Raw genomic sequence first — 18,148 nt, 5'->3', positions numbered from 1 at the left:
TGGATACTTTACAGATTATTTAGTTTCCATGAATTACTTGGCCTTAACATTGACTGCTGATGAATTACGTTCACAACACTCAAATGTCCGTAAAATTTCATTGTTGTTCATTGTATTTGATTAGGAATTTAATGTGTGTGATATACTGGGATAGGTGTGTGTACAATTAAAGATCAAGTACTTTGGCAAGACTTTAAAAAGATACTTAGTGATGCAGTGAAAACAAAAACTAGTATACAGAAGTGTAGCTGAGTCAGTTGAAATATAAGTAGTAGGGACTGAACCGAGGCCCTCATATCAACCGCAATTGCAAACAGAGTGCTGCACTGTTAGACCATGCCTGGCTCTCAAGTGCTCTGCTCATTCTTTCGTGTTTAAGGTAGTCAGTCATTCTTTCACATTTATTGGCTGCTAAAAGTTCTTGATTATGTAAAAAAAAAACATTAGACATTAATTTATTGATGAAGTAGTCAAATGCTCCTCTGCTCATTTACGTGTATTCAAAGAAATTGTCTGATGATCTTCATAGTAGATTATATAAATAATGAAATTCTCCATGAAGGTTCATCCCTTTGTAAATTGTGCACAGCATTCCTTTTCACTTTATTTTCCTAAGTAAAGCTAATTTTGTAGCCTTACTCTTGAGCTACAGTATTCTACAGTTCAGCGGCACTGTTTATAGAAACAATGGCTTTAGGTAGCCATCTTGTAGCAGGAGATGGTCACTTGCACACAGGACATCGGAGCTTCTCACTGGTACTGCTGTGGAGTTTGTGTATCCAGCCATCACAAGCTTTTGGTTGCTTCTCATGTTTACATAGGACATGACCTTAGTGAAAGAGTTTTGAAAAAAACATTTAGTGCTTCAGCCTTTTCCCAGCCATCGTCTCACGCTGCCATTATGGTGGCAAAGTGTCGGGACAGGTGACTTTGATCTGTTTAAAGTCTAAATGTTTTGGCTATTTACAGTGAAGCTCTCTCTGCTTTTGTAGTGAATTTCTTAGACAGCTGTCGAACCGTATTGGGTCTTTCTTATCCCTCACAACTTTGCTTGCCGCTTACATCTCTAAAGAGTATTGTACCACACTGTCAAATTTTGTCGATTGATGCTCGTCATTGTCAATGCTGGAGGTGACATTTTCATGTTAATTATTTGGGTTGTCTGAAATTGGAAGCAGAAGTATCTTCCTTTATATTTCTATGTACAAATACATCAGTGATGCTGTAATAGCTGTATGATCACTATGTCATTTTTCACTGAAGTGAGTCGAAAATTTCAGGCCTGTCGGTGACCACGAGAGCTTATATGTTGTTTTCACGTCATTTGTGTAATTAGATGCTCAGGGTAAGGATAGGGCAATTAGAACAATGTCACATGATTCCCTGTCCCTGCTAGCCATTCTAATCACTTGAATCTGTGACTTGAAAATCACCACCTAATATTTTAGCATGAGTAAGTCATTTAGCTGGTTGTGAAAGATCCTACAATTTTCACCACAGATGTTCCACCACTACTTCTCCCGAGCCAGGAAGTCTATAAAAACATCCGATGGCCATGTTTAATCCACATTTAATGCTTGTTTTCACCCATATTTTGGGATTTGTATTAACCTCACTAGATATTATCTCACCTTTTATGACTGTAAACCCATCTTCACTGTTGGTGCTCAACCAGTCTTTGCAATGTACGTTCCAATCTAAATGTAGAATGTCATTACTATTAATATCTGGTTTGTCAGCTTTGCCTCCCTAGTATTGTGTGGACATTGCTACCATTTATAAATGAGGCTAGTTCTAGGACCATCCCATAGATGCTCATGCATGGGTGGGGGGGTCATGCACCATTGGGCAAGTATCAATAGGCCACAGTAAGCAAATCAAGACACTGCAACTTCAAGGGTGCTGAGTGACACTGTAGGCTCCAGAGATGCCTAAGCATTCACAGCCACTGGCAGCAGCCTGAAGCCAACACAGCTTGTGGCCAACAAAGCTTGCAGCTTTTTACAAGCAGTGCCAAATTCCTCCTGAATCGACACACAACAGGTGTAGTCCCTATCTATCTTCAATCAGTTTCGTCTATACCACACTAATCCAGGGAGTCACTGGGTGCAATCTAAGTTCTGCAGCTTTATTACTGATTTTTAGTTCACTCCAAAGTCAGCTAACAATAAAAATGCTAAAATTTATACAGAAACTTGGTGTAAGTTAGTATAAACTAGTTAGTCAGTTAAGTACACAGGATACAATTAACTTCTTTGCAGACGCAAGAGAGACAAGAACTAAACTAAATCCTGTGTATAAACAGAAACTGCTTCTGCTGGTGGTGCGTCCGCTGTGCCCTGCTGAAGAAAACCATTCCAAGGCGATATATTAGAAGAGGATAAGCAGATAAATTTAATCATCATCACTGAAGCGCCTTCCAGCAAAGTGTTCTTTCAACTTGGGAAACAAGTGGTATTCGCAGGGCACTAACTCTGGGCTGTATGGTGAATGGGCAGTGATGATGTTCCATCCAAACTGTTGCTCTGGAGATCCTTACGGTTCTGAGTCACGTGTCTGATTTTTTAGTGTCTGGCAATACTTGTCGGCATTTGTTGTTGTGTTAGATACTGTGAAGTGTATCAACAATATCCCCTTCGGATTGCAAAACACAGTTGCCATTACTTTATTGGTAGACCGTTCTTTTGAATTTTCGCGGCTTGGGTGAATCGGAATGCTGCCACTAATGTGACCATTGTTTCGTCTTAGGTTAAAGTGGAAAGCCTAGATTTCGTCATGCATGACTGTTCAATCCAAAAGGTCGTCCTTTTCATCCTCATAACATTGAAGAAATTGGCAGGAAGTTTCAAAGCAGTGAAGTTTGTGGTCTCCTGTCAACATTCTTCGAACCCATTTTTCGTATATCTTCCAAAATTTAAACCCATCAGTCAAAGTCCAGTGAATGTTTCTTCAAGAAACTGAGGAACACCATTGCAGAGCTCATCGAGAGTGATCTGCTGATCTTGAAGCACGATTTGTTGAGCCTTGTGATTGTCTCTTGGGAATTGATGGTCTCCTCATCATGAATTTCAGCATGACCACCTGCAAACTCTCTGCACTACTTGCAGACATCTTTGACATCCTTACGTGACTCTCAATCACTTCCAACAAATGTCAATGAATGTCAGTTGATTTAATGCCCTTTGCACTCGAATACCAAATAACTGCTCGAACTTCCACCCGGCAGTTGGGGGCTAATGGGAGCTCCATTACAACTGGCTGACAAGCCAAGACTAAAAGCTCCAGCAGTTCCTGTAGTGAGTGGGTGAGTGGAGGGAACAAGAAAAACAGTGTGGCCAACAGCAATCAAACAGTTTCCCTGCAGCCCAGGAACTTTGGGAGGCCTTACTTTTGGGATCATCCTCATAAAATAGTGTGTTCTGGACTGAGATTCAAACCCAGAACCTTGCCTTTTGCAAGAAATGGCCTTTCTGACAACCATCCGGATGTGACCTATGACCTGCCCTCGCAGCTTCAAGACTGTCAGTACCTCTCCTCTACCTCTGATACTTCACTGAAGCTCTCCTGTGTACCTTGCTCTCCTGGAAGAAAGGATATTGTTTAAAAATAGATTAGCCAAAGCCTAAAGGTTGTTTCCAGTAGCAGAGAGGTATTAGCAGAAATGAAGCAGTCAGTGCAGGTCGACAGTCTTGCTTGGATTGCAGTGCCTGTGAAGGGAATGATGCTCAAGTTGTGGTCTGGCTCACAGTTCAAAACGATTCTAAAATCTCAATATAATAACTGTTCCTAGCAAATTCAGTACTATGTGTAAATAAAATTGGGACTAGTTTAGGGCCAAATTGGTTAAATTTTTGCAGTGTGCTTATTGGATTAAGTAAATCTGTGTTTTATACCCAGGATTATCATTCACTGATCTTCATGCACCTGTATTTGGCCTAATATTTGGAGATCTGATTGGGATATGCTTCTAACACAACTAAAATGTAAATATTGCTTTCTTAAAAGTTAATCAAACAATGGAAAATCTAGGACAGAATGGAACAGTATTATGAAAAGGAAAGTTGCTACTCATTGAGTCGCATATAAGCACAACAAAAACACTTGTCCAAATAAATCTTTCATCAAACACACACACACACACACACGGCCGCAGTCTAAGGCAACTGTAGCCACACTCTTAAATGTTGTTGGTAAGTCACATATTTCTCATTTCTTTTATTTATTCCAGACGAAACACTAGTTCCTGTCTCAAAATGGGCTCCTACGTTTGATGGCTGGTTGGAAACGCCTGTTAAGCATGATGAACATGCAGATGTAACAGAAAGTGGTGAACAGGAGCTTGGAGGTAACATCAGTTTTTGTTATGTTTCCGTGAATAAATATTTCTATTCTTACATAGAGTGGTTGTTCAGATCGTAATAAGAAAAGACTAAATAGATCTTTTGATGACTTTTTCTTACTTTCAGTTTTGATTGGAACAGTGTGTTTTAAGTTTAAGTTCAAGGTCAAGAATACAAATGCAATACAAATATTGAATCAGGTGATGCAACAGCATGCTCAGTATTGTTTTATCTGCTTCAGACTAGAAGTTATTCGATGCAAAGACTGAAAACGACATTAAAGTGTCCTCTTAGTACCCATTTGTCACTTTAGTTATTGGGTGTTGAATAAAAACAGCTGTACATACTTCACATTCAGTGAAACAGTTGCATTTGCAATGATAGCATTTAAATAATTATTTAGTTTCTGTTTCAGATTCTGTTGATAGCTTGCCTTGAGTTGGGTATAATGTTTAGTTTTGGTTACAACTGCATCATGTGTTAAAACTTTATTGTCGTGCAATAGCTGAATGATTCGTCTTTATGTAAGCAGAGTAATAAAGAAAAGAAAGGGGACAGATTACGTAAGAGTTACAGATGCTGCTGTAATGTAAAAGACATCCTCTGATGGAATTTAAAGTTACAAAAGCTCTAGGTTTGCTTTCAAACTAAGTAACTGTGGCAACATGGAGAAAAGAATAGTTAGGAAAGTTTATAGAAGTAAAAGGAAAATCTTAAGTTGTTCAGAAGTTTATAGAGGTAAAAGGGAAGTCTTAAGTTCTTCAGAATCTGAGTTCACCAGAGATGAAAGATAATTGGAGAAGATAGTTCTTGTTCTTAAATAATAAAAAAGGAAGAGGAAAGGTAGTGAGAAAATTAAAAAGCATTTTCATGGTTCAAAAAAAGAAAAATTAGTGAAATACCTTTTGGCGATAACCACTAACTTGTTCACTATTCTCACTGAAATTCTTGAAAGTGTTGGTTTAATGTCACATGTTAATTTTATTTGCTGTTTTAGTAGTGAGACTTTCTCTCCAACTACTTGTCCTCAAAGATATTTAACATAGATACTTGACATAATCGAGTACCAACATGGCATGCATGTGTGGTTCCTAAGTCAAGAATTGTTAAATTCTGATGAACGTTTTCTCTTCTCCGAATAATGGGACAAGTATAGAATTGATTTCATTTATTGCATAGGATATTATTGTATAATAATTCTAGTGGTGTATTGTAATTATATGACATACAAATGTCATGTTCACCTTGGCAACATCCATATTTGTGAGCAAATAAAAATTCAATACACGATTACAATGGTTAAAGTAATCGTATCTCAAAATTTTTGCTTTTACTTGTTACCTGGATTGGATTGATTCGTTAATTTGCACATCGTGACTGATTTGCTGAAACTCTCTATAGTTTTCTACAACTGAACCCTGACATGTGGAAAATTAATCATTCTGGTAGGTGTGCACAGATAACCAGAGTGATTTAGATGACAGCTTGGGTTGAGCGCGAAGTCCAGGTTCGAGTCCTGGTCTGGCACAAATTTTCGTGTGTTGTTGACCATCTGTACATCTGTGTTCACAATTTGCGAATGCATTTCTTCATCTAGAACTTCATTGTGTTTCTTTTGTCTGTGTTTTGCTGTTTAGTACTGTTGTATTTAAATTGTGACATGTTTGTCACTAATTTTATGCTACGTAATTGAAGGATAAGGAAAATACTTAACTAGGGTATTCTACAGAGTCTGGAGAACACGAAAACGAAAGTGCAGAAGAGGAAGAACACTTAAGTGAGGAAGCTGCCTCAGAAGAACAACAACATGAAAATGATGATGAAGAAGTAGGAGCAAAGGAAAGTGAAGAGGAGGAAACAAAAAGTGCAGAAGAGGAAGATCAGGATGAGGATGAAGAAGCAGATAAATTAGAGGATGAAGAAAGTGAGGAGGCAGATGAAAATGAAATTGAAGACAGAGATGATTATGATGATGATGATGATGAGGAGGAGGAGGAGGAGGAGGAGGAGGAGGAAGAAGGAGGAAGTGATGAAAATGTGTATGAACACGGAAAAAGTGAAGAGGATATGGAAGCAGAGAAGGGTGATGCGGAAGAGGATGAGGAGGAAGATGAAGAATCTGGAAGGGAAGAGGTTTGTTATGTGTCAAAAAATTTGATGGAAACATACATAGCTGTTATATCATTATACTTCATTAGCTGCAATTTCAGCTAGACGATGATGAAGATGAAGAAGACAGAAAGACACCTTCTTATCAGCACGAGTCAGATGAGATAGATGATCTTTTAAGTGAAATTCCAGGAGTAACTGAAAGTGAAGAAGATGACGAGGGAGGTAATTTACATAAAGGAGTGGATTAACAAATTAACATGTGTATACAGCCTTCCTCTTTTTTTTCCCCTCGTGGAGCTTTCAACTGGAGGTTGAACAAGAAATTTGTGTTGTTACTTCCAAAAATTTGCAACACTGTTCCTCTCAAGTAGCAAATTTTGAATTGATGCACGAGTTGTAAGCTTGTTTGGATTTTGTGATGACACCTCACTTCCTGGTTGTTTTTGGCAGTAGAACATCAATGAGGTAGACAAACAAATACTAACAAATGCAGTCATCAAACCATTTTGTGCTTTTTTTGTTACTAATCATAATAATGTGACACACATTTGTGCAGTGTTTATGAAAAGTGGAAGTTTCTCAGAGAGAGAGAGAGAGAGAGAGAGAGAGAGAGAGAGAGAGAGAGAGATTGATTTTGTTGAATTGATTATTGTTTTTATAGGGCATGCACATTATAACAAATACAACAATGGTTTCAGTTGTAAAGAAAAAGAAGATTGTCTAAATGCTACATTTTTAAATAAAATGCATGGCTATATTTTTTGACTGTTCATTTTGTTTTTCTGTGATGAAAGATACTAACCTACATACAATTTATCAAAGTTATTTTATAGGCACAAGGCAGAATCTGTGATCTTGCTCTAATTTTTGCCATCATACCATGCTTATTGAGTCCTATTCCAAGAGTAATACTGAAGATATTGTATATTAGGATTTCTTAATTTCTTTTTTTTCACTAGCATTAAAATAAAACATTTACAATTTTGTGGTACAGAAAAGAACATTCAAAAATGGAACTACTATCACATTGATAAAGTTACACTATTTGATCAAAGGTATCCAGCCACCTGGGTAAAAATGACTTAAGTTTGTGGTGCCGTCCATCGGTAATCCTGGAATTCAGTATGGTGTTGGCCCACCATTAGCCTTGATGATAGCTTCCGCTCTCGCAGGCATACGTTGAATCAAGTGCTGGAAGGTTTCTTGGGAAATGGCAGCCCATTTTGTATGGAGTGCTGCACTGAGGAGAGGTGAGGCCTGGCACGAAGTCAGTTTTCCAAAATGTTCCAAAGGTGTTCTATAGGATTCAGGTCAGGACTTCGTGCAGGCCATTCCATTACAGGGATGTTACTGTTGTGTAACCACTCCGCCACAGGCCGTGCATTATGAACAGGTGCTCGATCATGTTGAAAGATACTCACCATTCCCGAATTGCTCTTCAACAGTGGGAAGCAAGAAGGTACTTAAAACATCAATGTAGGCCTGTGCTGTGATAGTGCCATGCAAAACAACAAGGGGGTGCAAGCCACCTCCATGAAAGATGTGACCATACCATAAATCCTGCCGCCTCCAAATTTTACTGTTGGTACTACACACGCTAGCAGATGACGTTCACCGGGCCATACCCACACCCTGCTATCGGATCGCCACATTGTGTACCGTGATTCATCACTCCACGCAATGCTTTGCCACTGTTCAATCGTCCATTGTTTATGCTCCTTACACCAAGCGAGGTGTCGTTTGGCATTTACCGGCATGATGTGTGGCTTATGAGCAGCTGCTTGACCATAAAATCAAAGTTTTCTCACCTTCCATCTAACTGTCGTCGTACTTCCTGTGGAGACTGATGCAGTTTGGAATTCCTGTGTGCTAGTCTGGATAGATGTGATGTCTGCCTATTACAAATTGCGGCCCTCTTAAACTGTTGACAGTCTGTCACTTAACAGACGAGATCGGCCTGCACACTTTTGTGCTGTACATGTCCCTTCACATTTCCGCTTTACTATCACATCGGAAAGGGTGGACCTAGGGATGTTTAGGAGTGTGGAAATCTTGTGTGACACCCAATCACCTGACCACATTCGAAGTCCATGAGTTCCGTGGAGTGTCATATTCTGCTCTCTCACAATGTCTAATGACTACTGAGGTCACTGATTCGGAGTACCTGGCAGCAGGTGGCAACACAGCGCACCTAATACGAAAAACATATGTTTTTCTGGGTGTCCGGAGACTTGATCACATGATCTTGAAGATACAAAATAAGGAATTGTTATTATTAGTCCTTGTTTATCTTAAAGAGTGAATGTATATCTCTTTTATGTGTACCATAGATGAAAATTTTCATTGTTATTGTTAGATGATATTAAGTATCAATACCTTTTGTTGACATAAGTATAGAGCTTTGCTTATGAATTTCCTTTATTTACCAGTTTTTAATATAGAATTTTTTTTAAAAAAAAGAAGGGAGTCCTTCAGTGATCAGATTTATACCAAGTTATACCTGTACAGTAATAATTCTTATTCTTCCACTTTACTGATCGCCCACATATAACTTGGATTCCCTGAAAGAGATGCATGTACCTAGAGTTGCTGTTCACGATCATTGCCTGTGAGAACTGGGAAGATGCAAGATAATAGTTACAGTATGATTTTTTTAAAGTTATGTCATGCAAGTTACATACTTACTTTATTGCAGATAATAGAGGAAGAAGAGATGAGATAATAGATAAGCAACAGAAAGTCACTGGTGTTCATGAAAAGATCAAAGCAGTCAGTGAAGAAGAGGCTGATGTGCCAAGACGGGAACAGGAGGAGGAGGTTTGTTAACTTAACCTTGAAGTGCTATAATATGATAAAGCTTATTTCTTAAAAACTGATTTGATGCTGATCTTAGATATTCGCATTACTTTTTAGTATTTTATCTAGTTTGTACATGCAAACAAGAGGCACACTGTTTTCAAAACGTTTTACATGATGAGATGTTTCATACGTGCTCTGTTTCAAACAGATCTTTCTTGATAAACTGAAAAATAATGTCCCTGTCACTTGCTTCCATGAACTCTGTCAGTTTGAGCTCTAAACATTGAAATATTTTGGTAGAGGATCAGTTAATTTTTCCAGTAACTTGTCGGGACAATAATTGAAGTGCCAATAATAGTAATGAGATCGTCTGAACCTGTCAGCTGAGCTTTTCCACCCTTGATACTATAATTGGGTTTAAGTTTTATTTATTTTTGCACCCCTTCTGTTATTTCGACTTGTTATAATGAAAAACTTTCCTTCATATTGACCACTTACATCCTCAGGGAGTGAAACACTGTATTGTTAACATTGTCATCTGCAGCAATATGTGCTATCAGTTTCAAATACCGTCAGAATTGTTCTTGTGATGCAGGATTCTGTGTTCCTGGTAGCTTACAGGCCCCAAATACAAATCTTCTCCTTTTATAATGTTTGTGCTATGTGGGCATATACAGCATTCTCCATTGTAAATTTTTGAAGTTATCTTAGTTCCAGTATAATAATAATGATGATGATGATGATGATGATGATGATGATGATGATGCATAATGTAATGAAAGTAAAATATGCTGAAAGGTGTTTAACATGATACTGAATGGATTGAAATATTTTTCATGTTAAAAGAATTTAATGTTGGATGATGTGTTGATGGAAAAGATAACTGTTTTTTTAGAGCAAGCAAAGTTTTATTACAATATGGTAATCAAATTTCCTGCTTAAGTTTAGACTTGTGAGTGTGTACATATTGCATAGAGAATGCTTCACTTAACAGTTTGAGGTAGAGAACCAGGGGGCAGAGAAGCCAGCTTAAGGAGATATGAAAGTAAACTTGTCTGCTGCTTTGTCTAGCATTTCTATTTTCCAGCTTATTTACAACTAACATGTATACAAGTTTACACATATGTGTATCTTATTTATTTCCTGCAAGTTAACAAGAAAAAGTCATGATGCAGGTTTTGTTTGCCTTACTTTTCTGTGAGGTGTCTGTTGTATTCATTGTCCCATGACAGAATTTGCTGTGAATCAATAACAGACCTATTCATTACTCAGTGCTATCAAAGAACTACAGTACAATATGATGGAGCAGTACTGGTGCAGTTTTGCAGAATTTGCTGACATGCACCTTGTGTATGGGGAAGTATGTTGCAGTGCTCTTGCTGCTGAAAGGCTGCACAGGGAATGATTTTCTAATAGGCATCAGCTGTCATGATGAGTGTTTATTTCTTTCGATTGATGAATGCGGGAAACTGGTTCATTGGAAAGAAGAACTGAGGGACCTGGCTGCATGAGGACCACTCGCACATCAGATTTCAAAGAGGTGCTGCTGGAACATGTTGCACTGGACCCCACTAAGAGTACCTGTTGTATTGCACATGAAATACACACTGCACATGCTAGTGTGTGACGACCCCACAAATAGCAATTACACCTATACCATCCACAATGAGTCCATGCAATGCTTGTGACGGACTTTGTACCAAGGGTCTCATTGCGTCATTGGTTGCTCCAACTATGGATTGATCAACCAGATTTCTTCCAAATCGTGCTTTTCACTGGCAGGACCTCATTTGATCGTGATGGTATTTCGAACAGTAGGAATAGTCATATATTCTACCTGGACGTCTGAAATGCCACTGGTACTTAATGTTCGTGGAAAGAGTTCTACCTGAGTTTTTGGAGGACGTACCCATTGCTGTTCGTGAAAGGATGTGGGTATAACATGACAGGGCACTGTCTCACTTCAGTGTGGATGTCCTCAACCGTCTAAATGCTGTATTTTCTGATCACTGGATTGGAAGGGGCAGTCCTATTCCATGGCCTGTGAGGTCATCTGACCTGAATCACTTTTCTTCCTATGGGGATATCTAAAGCAACTTGTTTATGAGACCGCAGTGGATATGGAGATGGAATTAGTTGCTGAATTGAAGCTGCCTGTGATGTGATTCAAAACACACCAGGGATATTTGTTGGGGAGCGTCAGAATCTTGTTCACTGATGTCATCCTTGCATTGAGATTGATAGCCATCAGTTTCAGCATATTTTGTAAGATATAGTATAAATGGTAAGTTCATTGTGTTGATGATATTTGCAGTTAGCTAACGTAAATAAAAAAGTGCACAGTAATGAGATTTTATTCCTATTTCGTCCTTAAAGCTGGCTTCTCTGACGCCCAGGTTCCCTACCTCAAATGGCTCAGTGGAGCATCCTCTGTGTCATGTTAAATTTTTGCACATGCATATGGAAACAACCTTTTTTATTATTGTTGTTGTTGTTGTTTTTTAAACACTCTAATTTGGTTTTACAGTGTTTTCAGCTACAAATTTTCAATAAATTGTTCAGTATCGTTTATTGTTCTATTTATTGTGTCATTTGAAAGCTTACCTAAATACCAGGGCTATTTGGAAAGAAAGGTCCAATCGGTTGTGCAATGGAAACTACAGTAAAAATCCTATGGAGCTTTGCATAGGTATGTTGGACAGTGTCTCTAGTATGCTTCTCAGTCATTTTGCTTTGCTTATTTCAGTTCTGAGGGCATAAAGATGCCTAGAAAAAATCTCTCCCACCAAGTATGACTGCTCCTGATTTCATGCAGCCCACATAACGTAACTGCACTTATTCATGATTATTTTTGACTGCACAACTGCAGAGGCAATGAGGACGCTCCTGCAACGTTTTTGATGGGAAGTGTTTGATCAACCACAGTACAGCCTGTAATTGGTTCCCCTCCTGCCCCCCTCCAAGTGTTAACTCTACTCACATGAACTGCTGGCTATGGAGACAAAATTTTGTTACAGACAACAAAATGCAGATCAGTGGAGAGAATCGGCAGAAAGCACAGGTGGGTGCCATCTATGACAAGGGTATTGGAAAGATGGTACAGTGCTATGACAAATATCTCAGTTGCAGTGGCATATATGTAGAGAAGTAGCTCGAAGATGTGGCTAACTCTTGCAAATAAAACATTTTTGGTTTTCACTGTGGTTTCCGTTTTGTGACCGATCAGATGATACTTTCTGAAGAGTCCTTTAGTTGTGCATACTTTTCGTGATGTGCCACTTTTTTTAATGTAATTGGTACAAGAATTGCCAAATTGATCTCTGTGTCAAATTCATTGTGCTATGTTTTGAGTTACAGACAGTAGCCAAAAGTCTTTGTCATAGTTGATGCTCCGTACATGTAATCATCATCGTCATTATTATTATGACTGCAACAAATTCACCTGGTGATACTGTAGGTCAAGCCTTCTAATACTGAAACATTCCCAGAACTTTCATTATATGTTGGCATCTTTTCAGTGTCAGTCTGTTCTTGAGGCATCAAATAATCTGGTTATAGGAGAAGTCACGCATGGCAAAAACAATTTTTTTTTTACCTTTGATATCACCAAATTCCTTTCAGAATGCCAAGATATGTAGTGCACCTAAGAAATTGAAACACAAATCGTTTCTCTTCAATTGCAAGTGAATATTTTCAGAGTAATTTCTTTAGATAAAGAAATTGGAAGCTTTTTATAATGGCTTGATCGTACGGTTGTAAAACACTTACGGTGTTCGAAGGCAATAGTATAACATTTATATCTTTTAACATACTGTTGGAGACAGTATTTGCAGTTTAAGATTTTATCAAAAAATTACTTGTCCATGTTATGAATTCAGTTGGCAACACAGTGGCCACAATCCACAATTTTGTGTTTACCTTGTTTCTGCTAGTCTTTATCAGTATAATGAAAGGGGTAGTTGCTACTCACCAAATAGCAGAGATGCTGAGTCACAGAAAGTCACAACAAAAAACGACTGTTGGAAAATTAGCTTTCGACCAACAAAGCCTTTGTCAAAAATAGACACCGCGCATGCTCCACTCCAAGTGAGCCTGACTCCACCCCATGTCTGACTCCAGCTGCCAGAGACTGTGTGTGTGTGTGTGTGTGTGTGTGTGTGTGTTCCGACAGTCTTTCTGTTGTGCTATTCTGCATCTCATCTCTGCCAATATGGTGAGTAGCAACCATCCTTTTCATTGTGTTTTTACAGTCCATCCTGGATTTTCCATTGTTTGATTTTTCCTGACAGCTAGTATTTATAATTTATTTCCCCAAGACAAATAATGGTATTTTCTCATATGTATGCCAACAGCATCCTGAAAATTCCATTGTACTTTCTTTAGAGATTTTTCTTCCATTAACACAACTGTTCTTTAAACAGTAAAGATTTATTGGGTAAGCAGCAGCAAAATGAACCAGTTTTGGTGTTGGATACATCTTGTACATCATATTCCTTGTGCTGAAGGCTTCATAGACTGCAACTAATCTATGGTCATAATAGTTAAAACTTGATTAGCTTCAGAGCAGTAATTCTTTCACACACTGCCACTCTTATTCTTGAAATGTTTGAACCGGTCTGGATTCGCAGAAAATTCAGTAGTCACATTCCAGCAATAAAGGTCATAATATGGGAGCATTCTGAAACATAGATAGTTTGAGTAAAACAAGCATTGCAATCTTAACATCTCCCAGCATTGTAGAGTTAGCAGTGCTAAAATGTGGCTGCAGATAGTGGGTATATTTGTTTGTTGGAGAAATGAATCTTTGTATCACGTTAAAAGAAGATTATTGTACATTAAAAGAAGAGTGTGTACAAATTAACTAATACATTGTTTGGATGGCAGTTAACATTAAGGTGATGATAAAAGCTTTAAGCTGCTTAGTCTATTTTTCTTTTTTAAAAAAATTGTGAACAGTTTATATTTTCCAACACTTTGTTCTTTAGTCATTCTGTCTGTTTTAAGATTCAGTTGCATGATGTATTTGAATACAGGCATGATGCATCATCTGTTGGAATTTCAGGGCATATTCTGCAGTGGCAGTGTGGCTCAGTGAATTTTGACTTAGCACTTTTATTTGAGGCATATTAATATGGTTCTAGCTCCGCTGTAGACATCCTGATCAAAGTTTTCAGTGACTTGTCCAAACAATTTCGAGTTATTGCTAGGATAGTTGATGTTTTTGTAAATTATAAAAACAATGCACTTATTGGAAACAACACAAAGAAGACTGCTTCCATTAACTGAAGAATTACATGTAGTTGGGCATTATTAGACAACTGCCGTTAGTTGAACGATGCTCTTACATGTGACGGTGTGCACCAAAATTGATAAAGTCTGTTTAAGCGAACAGTGTGCTCAGACATGCTCTTTTGCTCACTGGAAAATGTTTAACACAGAAGAAACAAGACTGGAGCAGTGAATTTATGTTCTTACCATATGTGTTGAATTAATTATGTTTACTTCAAACATTTTGAATACAAGCACATTATTCTTTCTACATTGCTCTAAAAACTCCTGCATGTTGTTTCAATGGGCTGTACTGTTCGAGCATGGTAACCCTTGTTTAATGGTGGTTGTCAGGAAAGTAAGAGGCATGCCATGACACTTCATTAGGGATACAATGGGGAGAGGAGCAGTGAGTGGAAGGCAGCATAAACTGCTTCTTGCTGTGCTGGCCCCATTATCTGTGGCTATATTAAAGCTGGAGTGACAAATGTAAAATGCAGAGATATTGGCAGCATTCAGAGACAAATGAATATCTTTCAACTGCTGCTGATTTTCTAGTAATACAGTAAATAAATTTCAGCTAGTAATAGTGAATCACAAGGGTACGTGATATACTTCAAAAAGGCTAGGAGACACAGGAATTTTTCAGCTACATTGTGTCACGGTTAGACGGAGATTCTGATATCAGTTACTGGATTGTAAGGCATACACAGGAGCAGTTATAGACTTAGATTACAATTTAGAAAGAAGAGTAGGCTGAAGTTTGAGACTCATCAGGAAGAATCAATGCACAAAGAAGTGAAATACAGAAGTACTAAGGAATTAAGAGATATGCCCAAAGTTCTCAGAGGCTATGGATACTGTAATAAGGAATAGCTCTCTAGGCAGTTGGGTTGAAGACACCTCTAAAAATGGCAACCACAGAAGTTGGAAAGATACTTCAGTTGAAAGAAGAAAGTACAAAAGTGCTCAGTGAAATTCAGGAGTACAGAAGTGTAAGGAAGCTAAGGCAAAATGCTTACAGGAAAAACACGAAGTAATCGAGAAAAAAAAGATTGTTGGAAGGACTGACTCAGCATACAGAAAAGTCAAAATAACCTGGAATTAAAAACAAGGGTGGTAACATTAAGAGTGCAATGGGAGACCAACTGTTAAAAACAGAGGAGAGCGCAGATAGGTGGAAGGCCTGTATTAGGGGAAAGACTTGTCTGATGACGTAGAAGAAGGAACAGAAGTAAGTATAGAAGAGAGAAGGGGTCCAGTATTGTAATCAGAATTTAAAAGAGCATGCGAAGACTGAAGATTGAATAAGGCAGAAGTGATGTATAACATTTCATCAGAATTTCTTAAATCATTGTGTGAAGTGGCAACAAAACGACTACTCACGTTCTTGTGTAGTTTATATAATATGGTGATACACCTTCTGACGTCTGGAAAATCATCATCCACACAATTTCAAAGAGTGTGAGACCCAGAAAGTGTGATAATTATTACACAAGTGGCTTAATAGCTCATGAAGCAAAGCTGCTGACAAGAATAATATGCATTAATATATAAATTGTGATGGAAAATCAGTTTGAGAAGACTGAAAGGTTGAGAAAGCTGGCTTAAGGACTTTAAGTCAATCTAGGATCTATGACTGCGTGCTTAAAGCTGGAACAGTGTGGAAGATTCTTATGGACATAATTAGGATACTCCACTTGATAGAGAATTGCCTGTAAATGACAGAGGTCTAAACTCAATGTGAGACCTGTATGTAGGTAAATGCGTATAGGTTGTCATTTGTTTCAATGGAGTGATGGTGGGAAGATCCTCCAGGATGTAGAACATGCTGGAAAAACAAGAATACAAAATAAATACTTACAAACAAAAAGAAATATGCTAATGTACCTTCCTCAGATCCCACGTGAAATGGTCCTCATGGATATGGAACAAATACTCACAGTATTTGATACTATTAGTAACTTATATCAGTTGGTTGTACTAAAAAAGTCATCAATGGAGTATGTAGCACTTAATACATCGTAGCTTTATGCATTGATAGTTAATTTTTTGTTGTTTTAAGCTAAGGGTGTATATGTGAATGGTCATTAGTAGCCTCAAATCAGTATTTAATTCTTCATATCAAACATATTACACACCCGGCTTCTGTGGCCGAGCAGCTCTAAGCGCTTCTGTCTGGAACCACGCGACTGCTACGGTCGCAGGTTCATATCCTGCCTCAGGCATGGATGTATGTGATGTCTTTAGGTTAGTTAGGTTTATGTAGTTGTAAGTCTAGGGGACTGGTGACCACAGCTGTTGAGTCCCATAGTGCTTAGAGCTATTTGAACCATATTACACAATCCAATAACAAACGTCACAATAACAGTAAGATACAGAAATGCTAAAAAAAGTTAAGTACACATAGACGTTAAGGAGGAAATAGAGCTACAAAATTGAGTAATTATAAAATCTGTATGTTAAAACCATTTTTGAGAAATGTACTAATAGTTTCTTTCCAATATGTTTAGTTTTATATGAGAAGAAAGACGAAAAAAGCTAGGTATTTGACACTTTTTGTGTTACCACCTGAAGAATGTGCCACATGTTCACTCAAATTCAGCAGTGTTTCACTTCCAATAATGTAAATTCTTACAAAATGTTGCATACTAATACCTATACATCCCCTAAGCACTGCACGTTAGTGGGTTCTTCTTCTGAGAAGGAATCTACATTTCAGATGAAAAGAAATCTATGTATCAGAGGAATCATCTCTCCATGAGGTGTAGCAGTGTTCATGCTGGTGCCAATTGCAGATGTGTTTTGTGATGCCTACAATGTGGTGGTTGAGAGACATGTAGTGAATACTATAGGCAAGCATTAAGAGACTTCACTATCTAATTCATAATCTGACTTAGCACTATGCAGGGTACTGCCACTGAACCAGAAATTTTGTCGTAGCTTTGAAACAAATGACACCAACAAATTTTAACAAAACCTTTAGTGAATTTCTTTTTTTAAATATCACAGTCAGTGTACGTAAATGACATATGATGTCTCAGTTGAAGAACTGCATAATTTTTGTTGGTGTGCTTTACACTTTGTTTGCCTTCAACTGTGGTTAAGATTGGATTAATTCTTCACACTGCCACCAATTAATTACAGTTTTGTAAGTGATTAGATGTAAAATTTTTATTTGCTGTGTTTATGTGGAAAATTAGGGAATGAAAATATAGGTGTAAAAATTGAGGAGTGTTTTTTCAAAGCTTGATATATGTAAAAAATTTCAAAGTTTAGTTAGGTATGGTAACGGCATAATGTTGCCCTTTTACATCAAACCCTGAACAAAGTTTTAGCAAAAGTAGACTACTGCCGTACATACGAACACTCCAAATCATAAGGTTTTAGCAAAACATGATGTATGTATTCTTACAGTTACTGCAAAAGTTGTCAAATGCAATATAATTACCCTCTTGTGTCTCGGCTCTCTCTCTCTCTCTCTCTCTCTCTCTCTCTCCACAGCAACCAGTTAACAATAACGGAATATACTGGTTGCCTTAAGCGATGTTACTCATTTTAGTAACAATATTTACTGGTGGGAATAGTGTTGCAGCCAGATTTCATTGTCATTGGAACACCGGCAGCTT

The 18,148-nt window shown here is 37.9% G+C and overlaps 1 protein-coding gene across 13 annotated transcripts in view; it reads left to right on the top strand.

Moving 5' to 3' along the window:
• LOC126355275 (uncharacterized protein DDB_G0283697) overlaps positions 1 to 18,148 on the top strand; it is a 211,939-nt gene that overhangs the window by 63,292 nt on the left and 130,499 nt on the right. For 9 of the 13 annotated variants that reach the window (XM_050005650.1, XM_050005644.1, XM_050005580.1 and 6 more), the window contains exons 3-6: positions 4,229 to 4,345; positions 6,070 to 6,473; positions 6,551 to 6,674; positions 9,148 to 9,269. In XM_050005650.1, the coding sequence (XP_049861607.1) occupies positions 4,229 to 4,345; positions 6,070 to 6,473; positions 6,551 to 6,674; positions 9,148 to 9,269 (767 nt within the window). The remainder of the gene's footprint in view (positions 1 to 4,228; positions 4,346 to 6,069; positions 6,474 to 6,550; positions 6,675 to 9,147; positions 9,270 to 18,148) is intronic. The other 4 variants (XM_050005630.1, XM_050005614.1, XM_050005622.1 and 1 more) reach the window with 1 other exon arrangement.

This window comes from Schistocerca gregaria, chromosome 1 (genome assembly GCF_023897955.1).
Source record: "Schistocerca gregaria isolate iqSchGreg1 chromosome 1, iqSchGreg1.2, whole genome shotgun sequence".
Classification (NCBI taxonomy): Eukaryota; Metazoa; Arthropoda; class Insecta; order Orthoptera; family Acrididae; genus Schistocerca; species Schistocerca gregaria.
The sequence above is the reverse complement of the archived record's forward strand: the minus strand, read 5'-3'. Positions and strand labels throughout refer to the sequence as shown.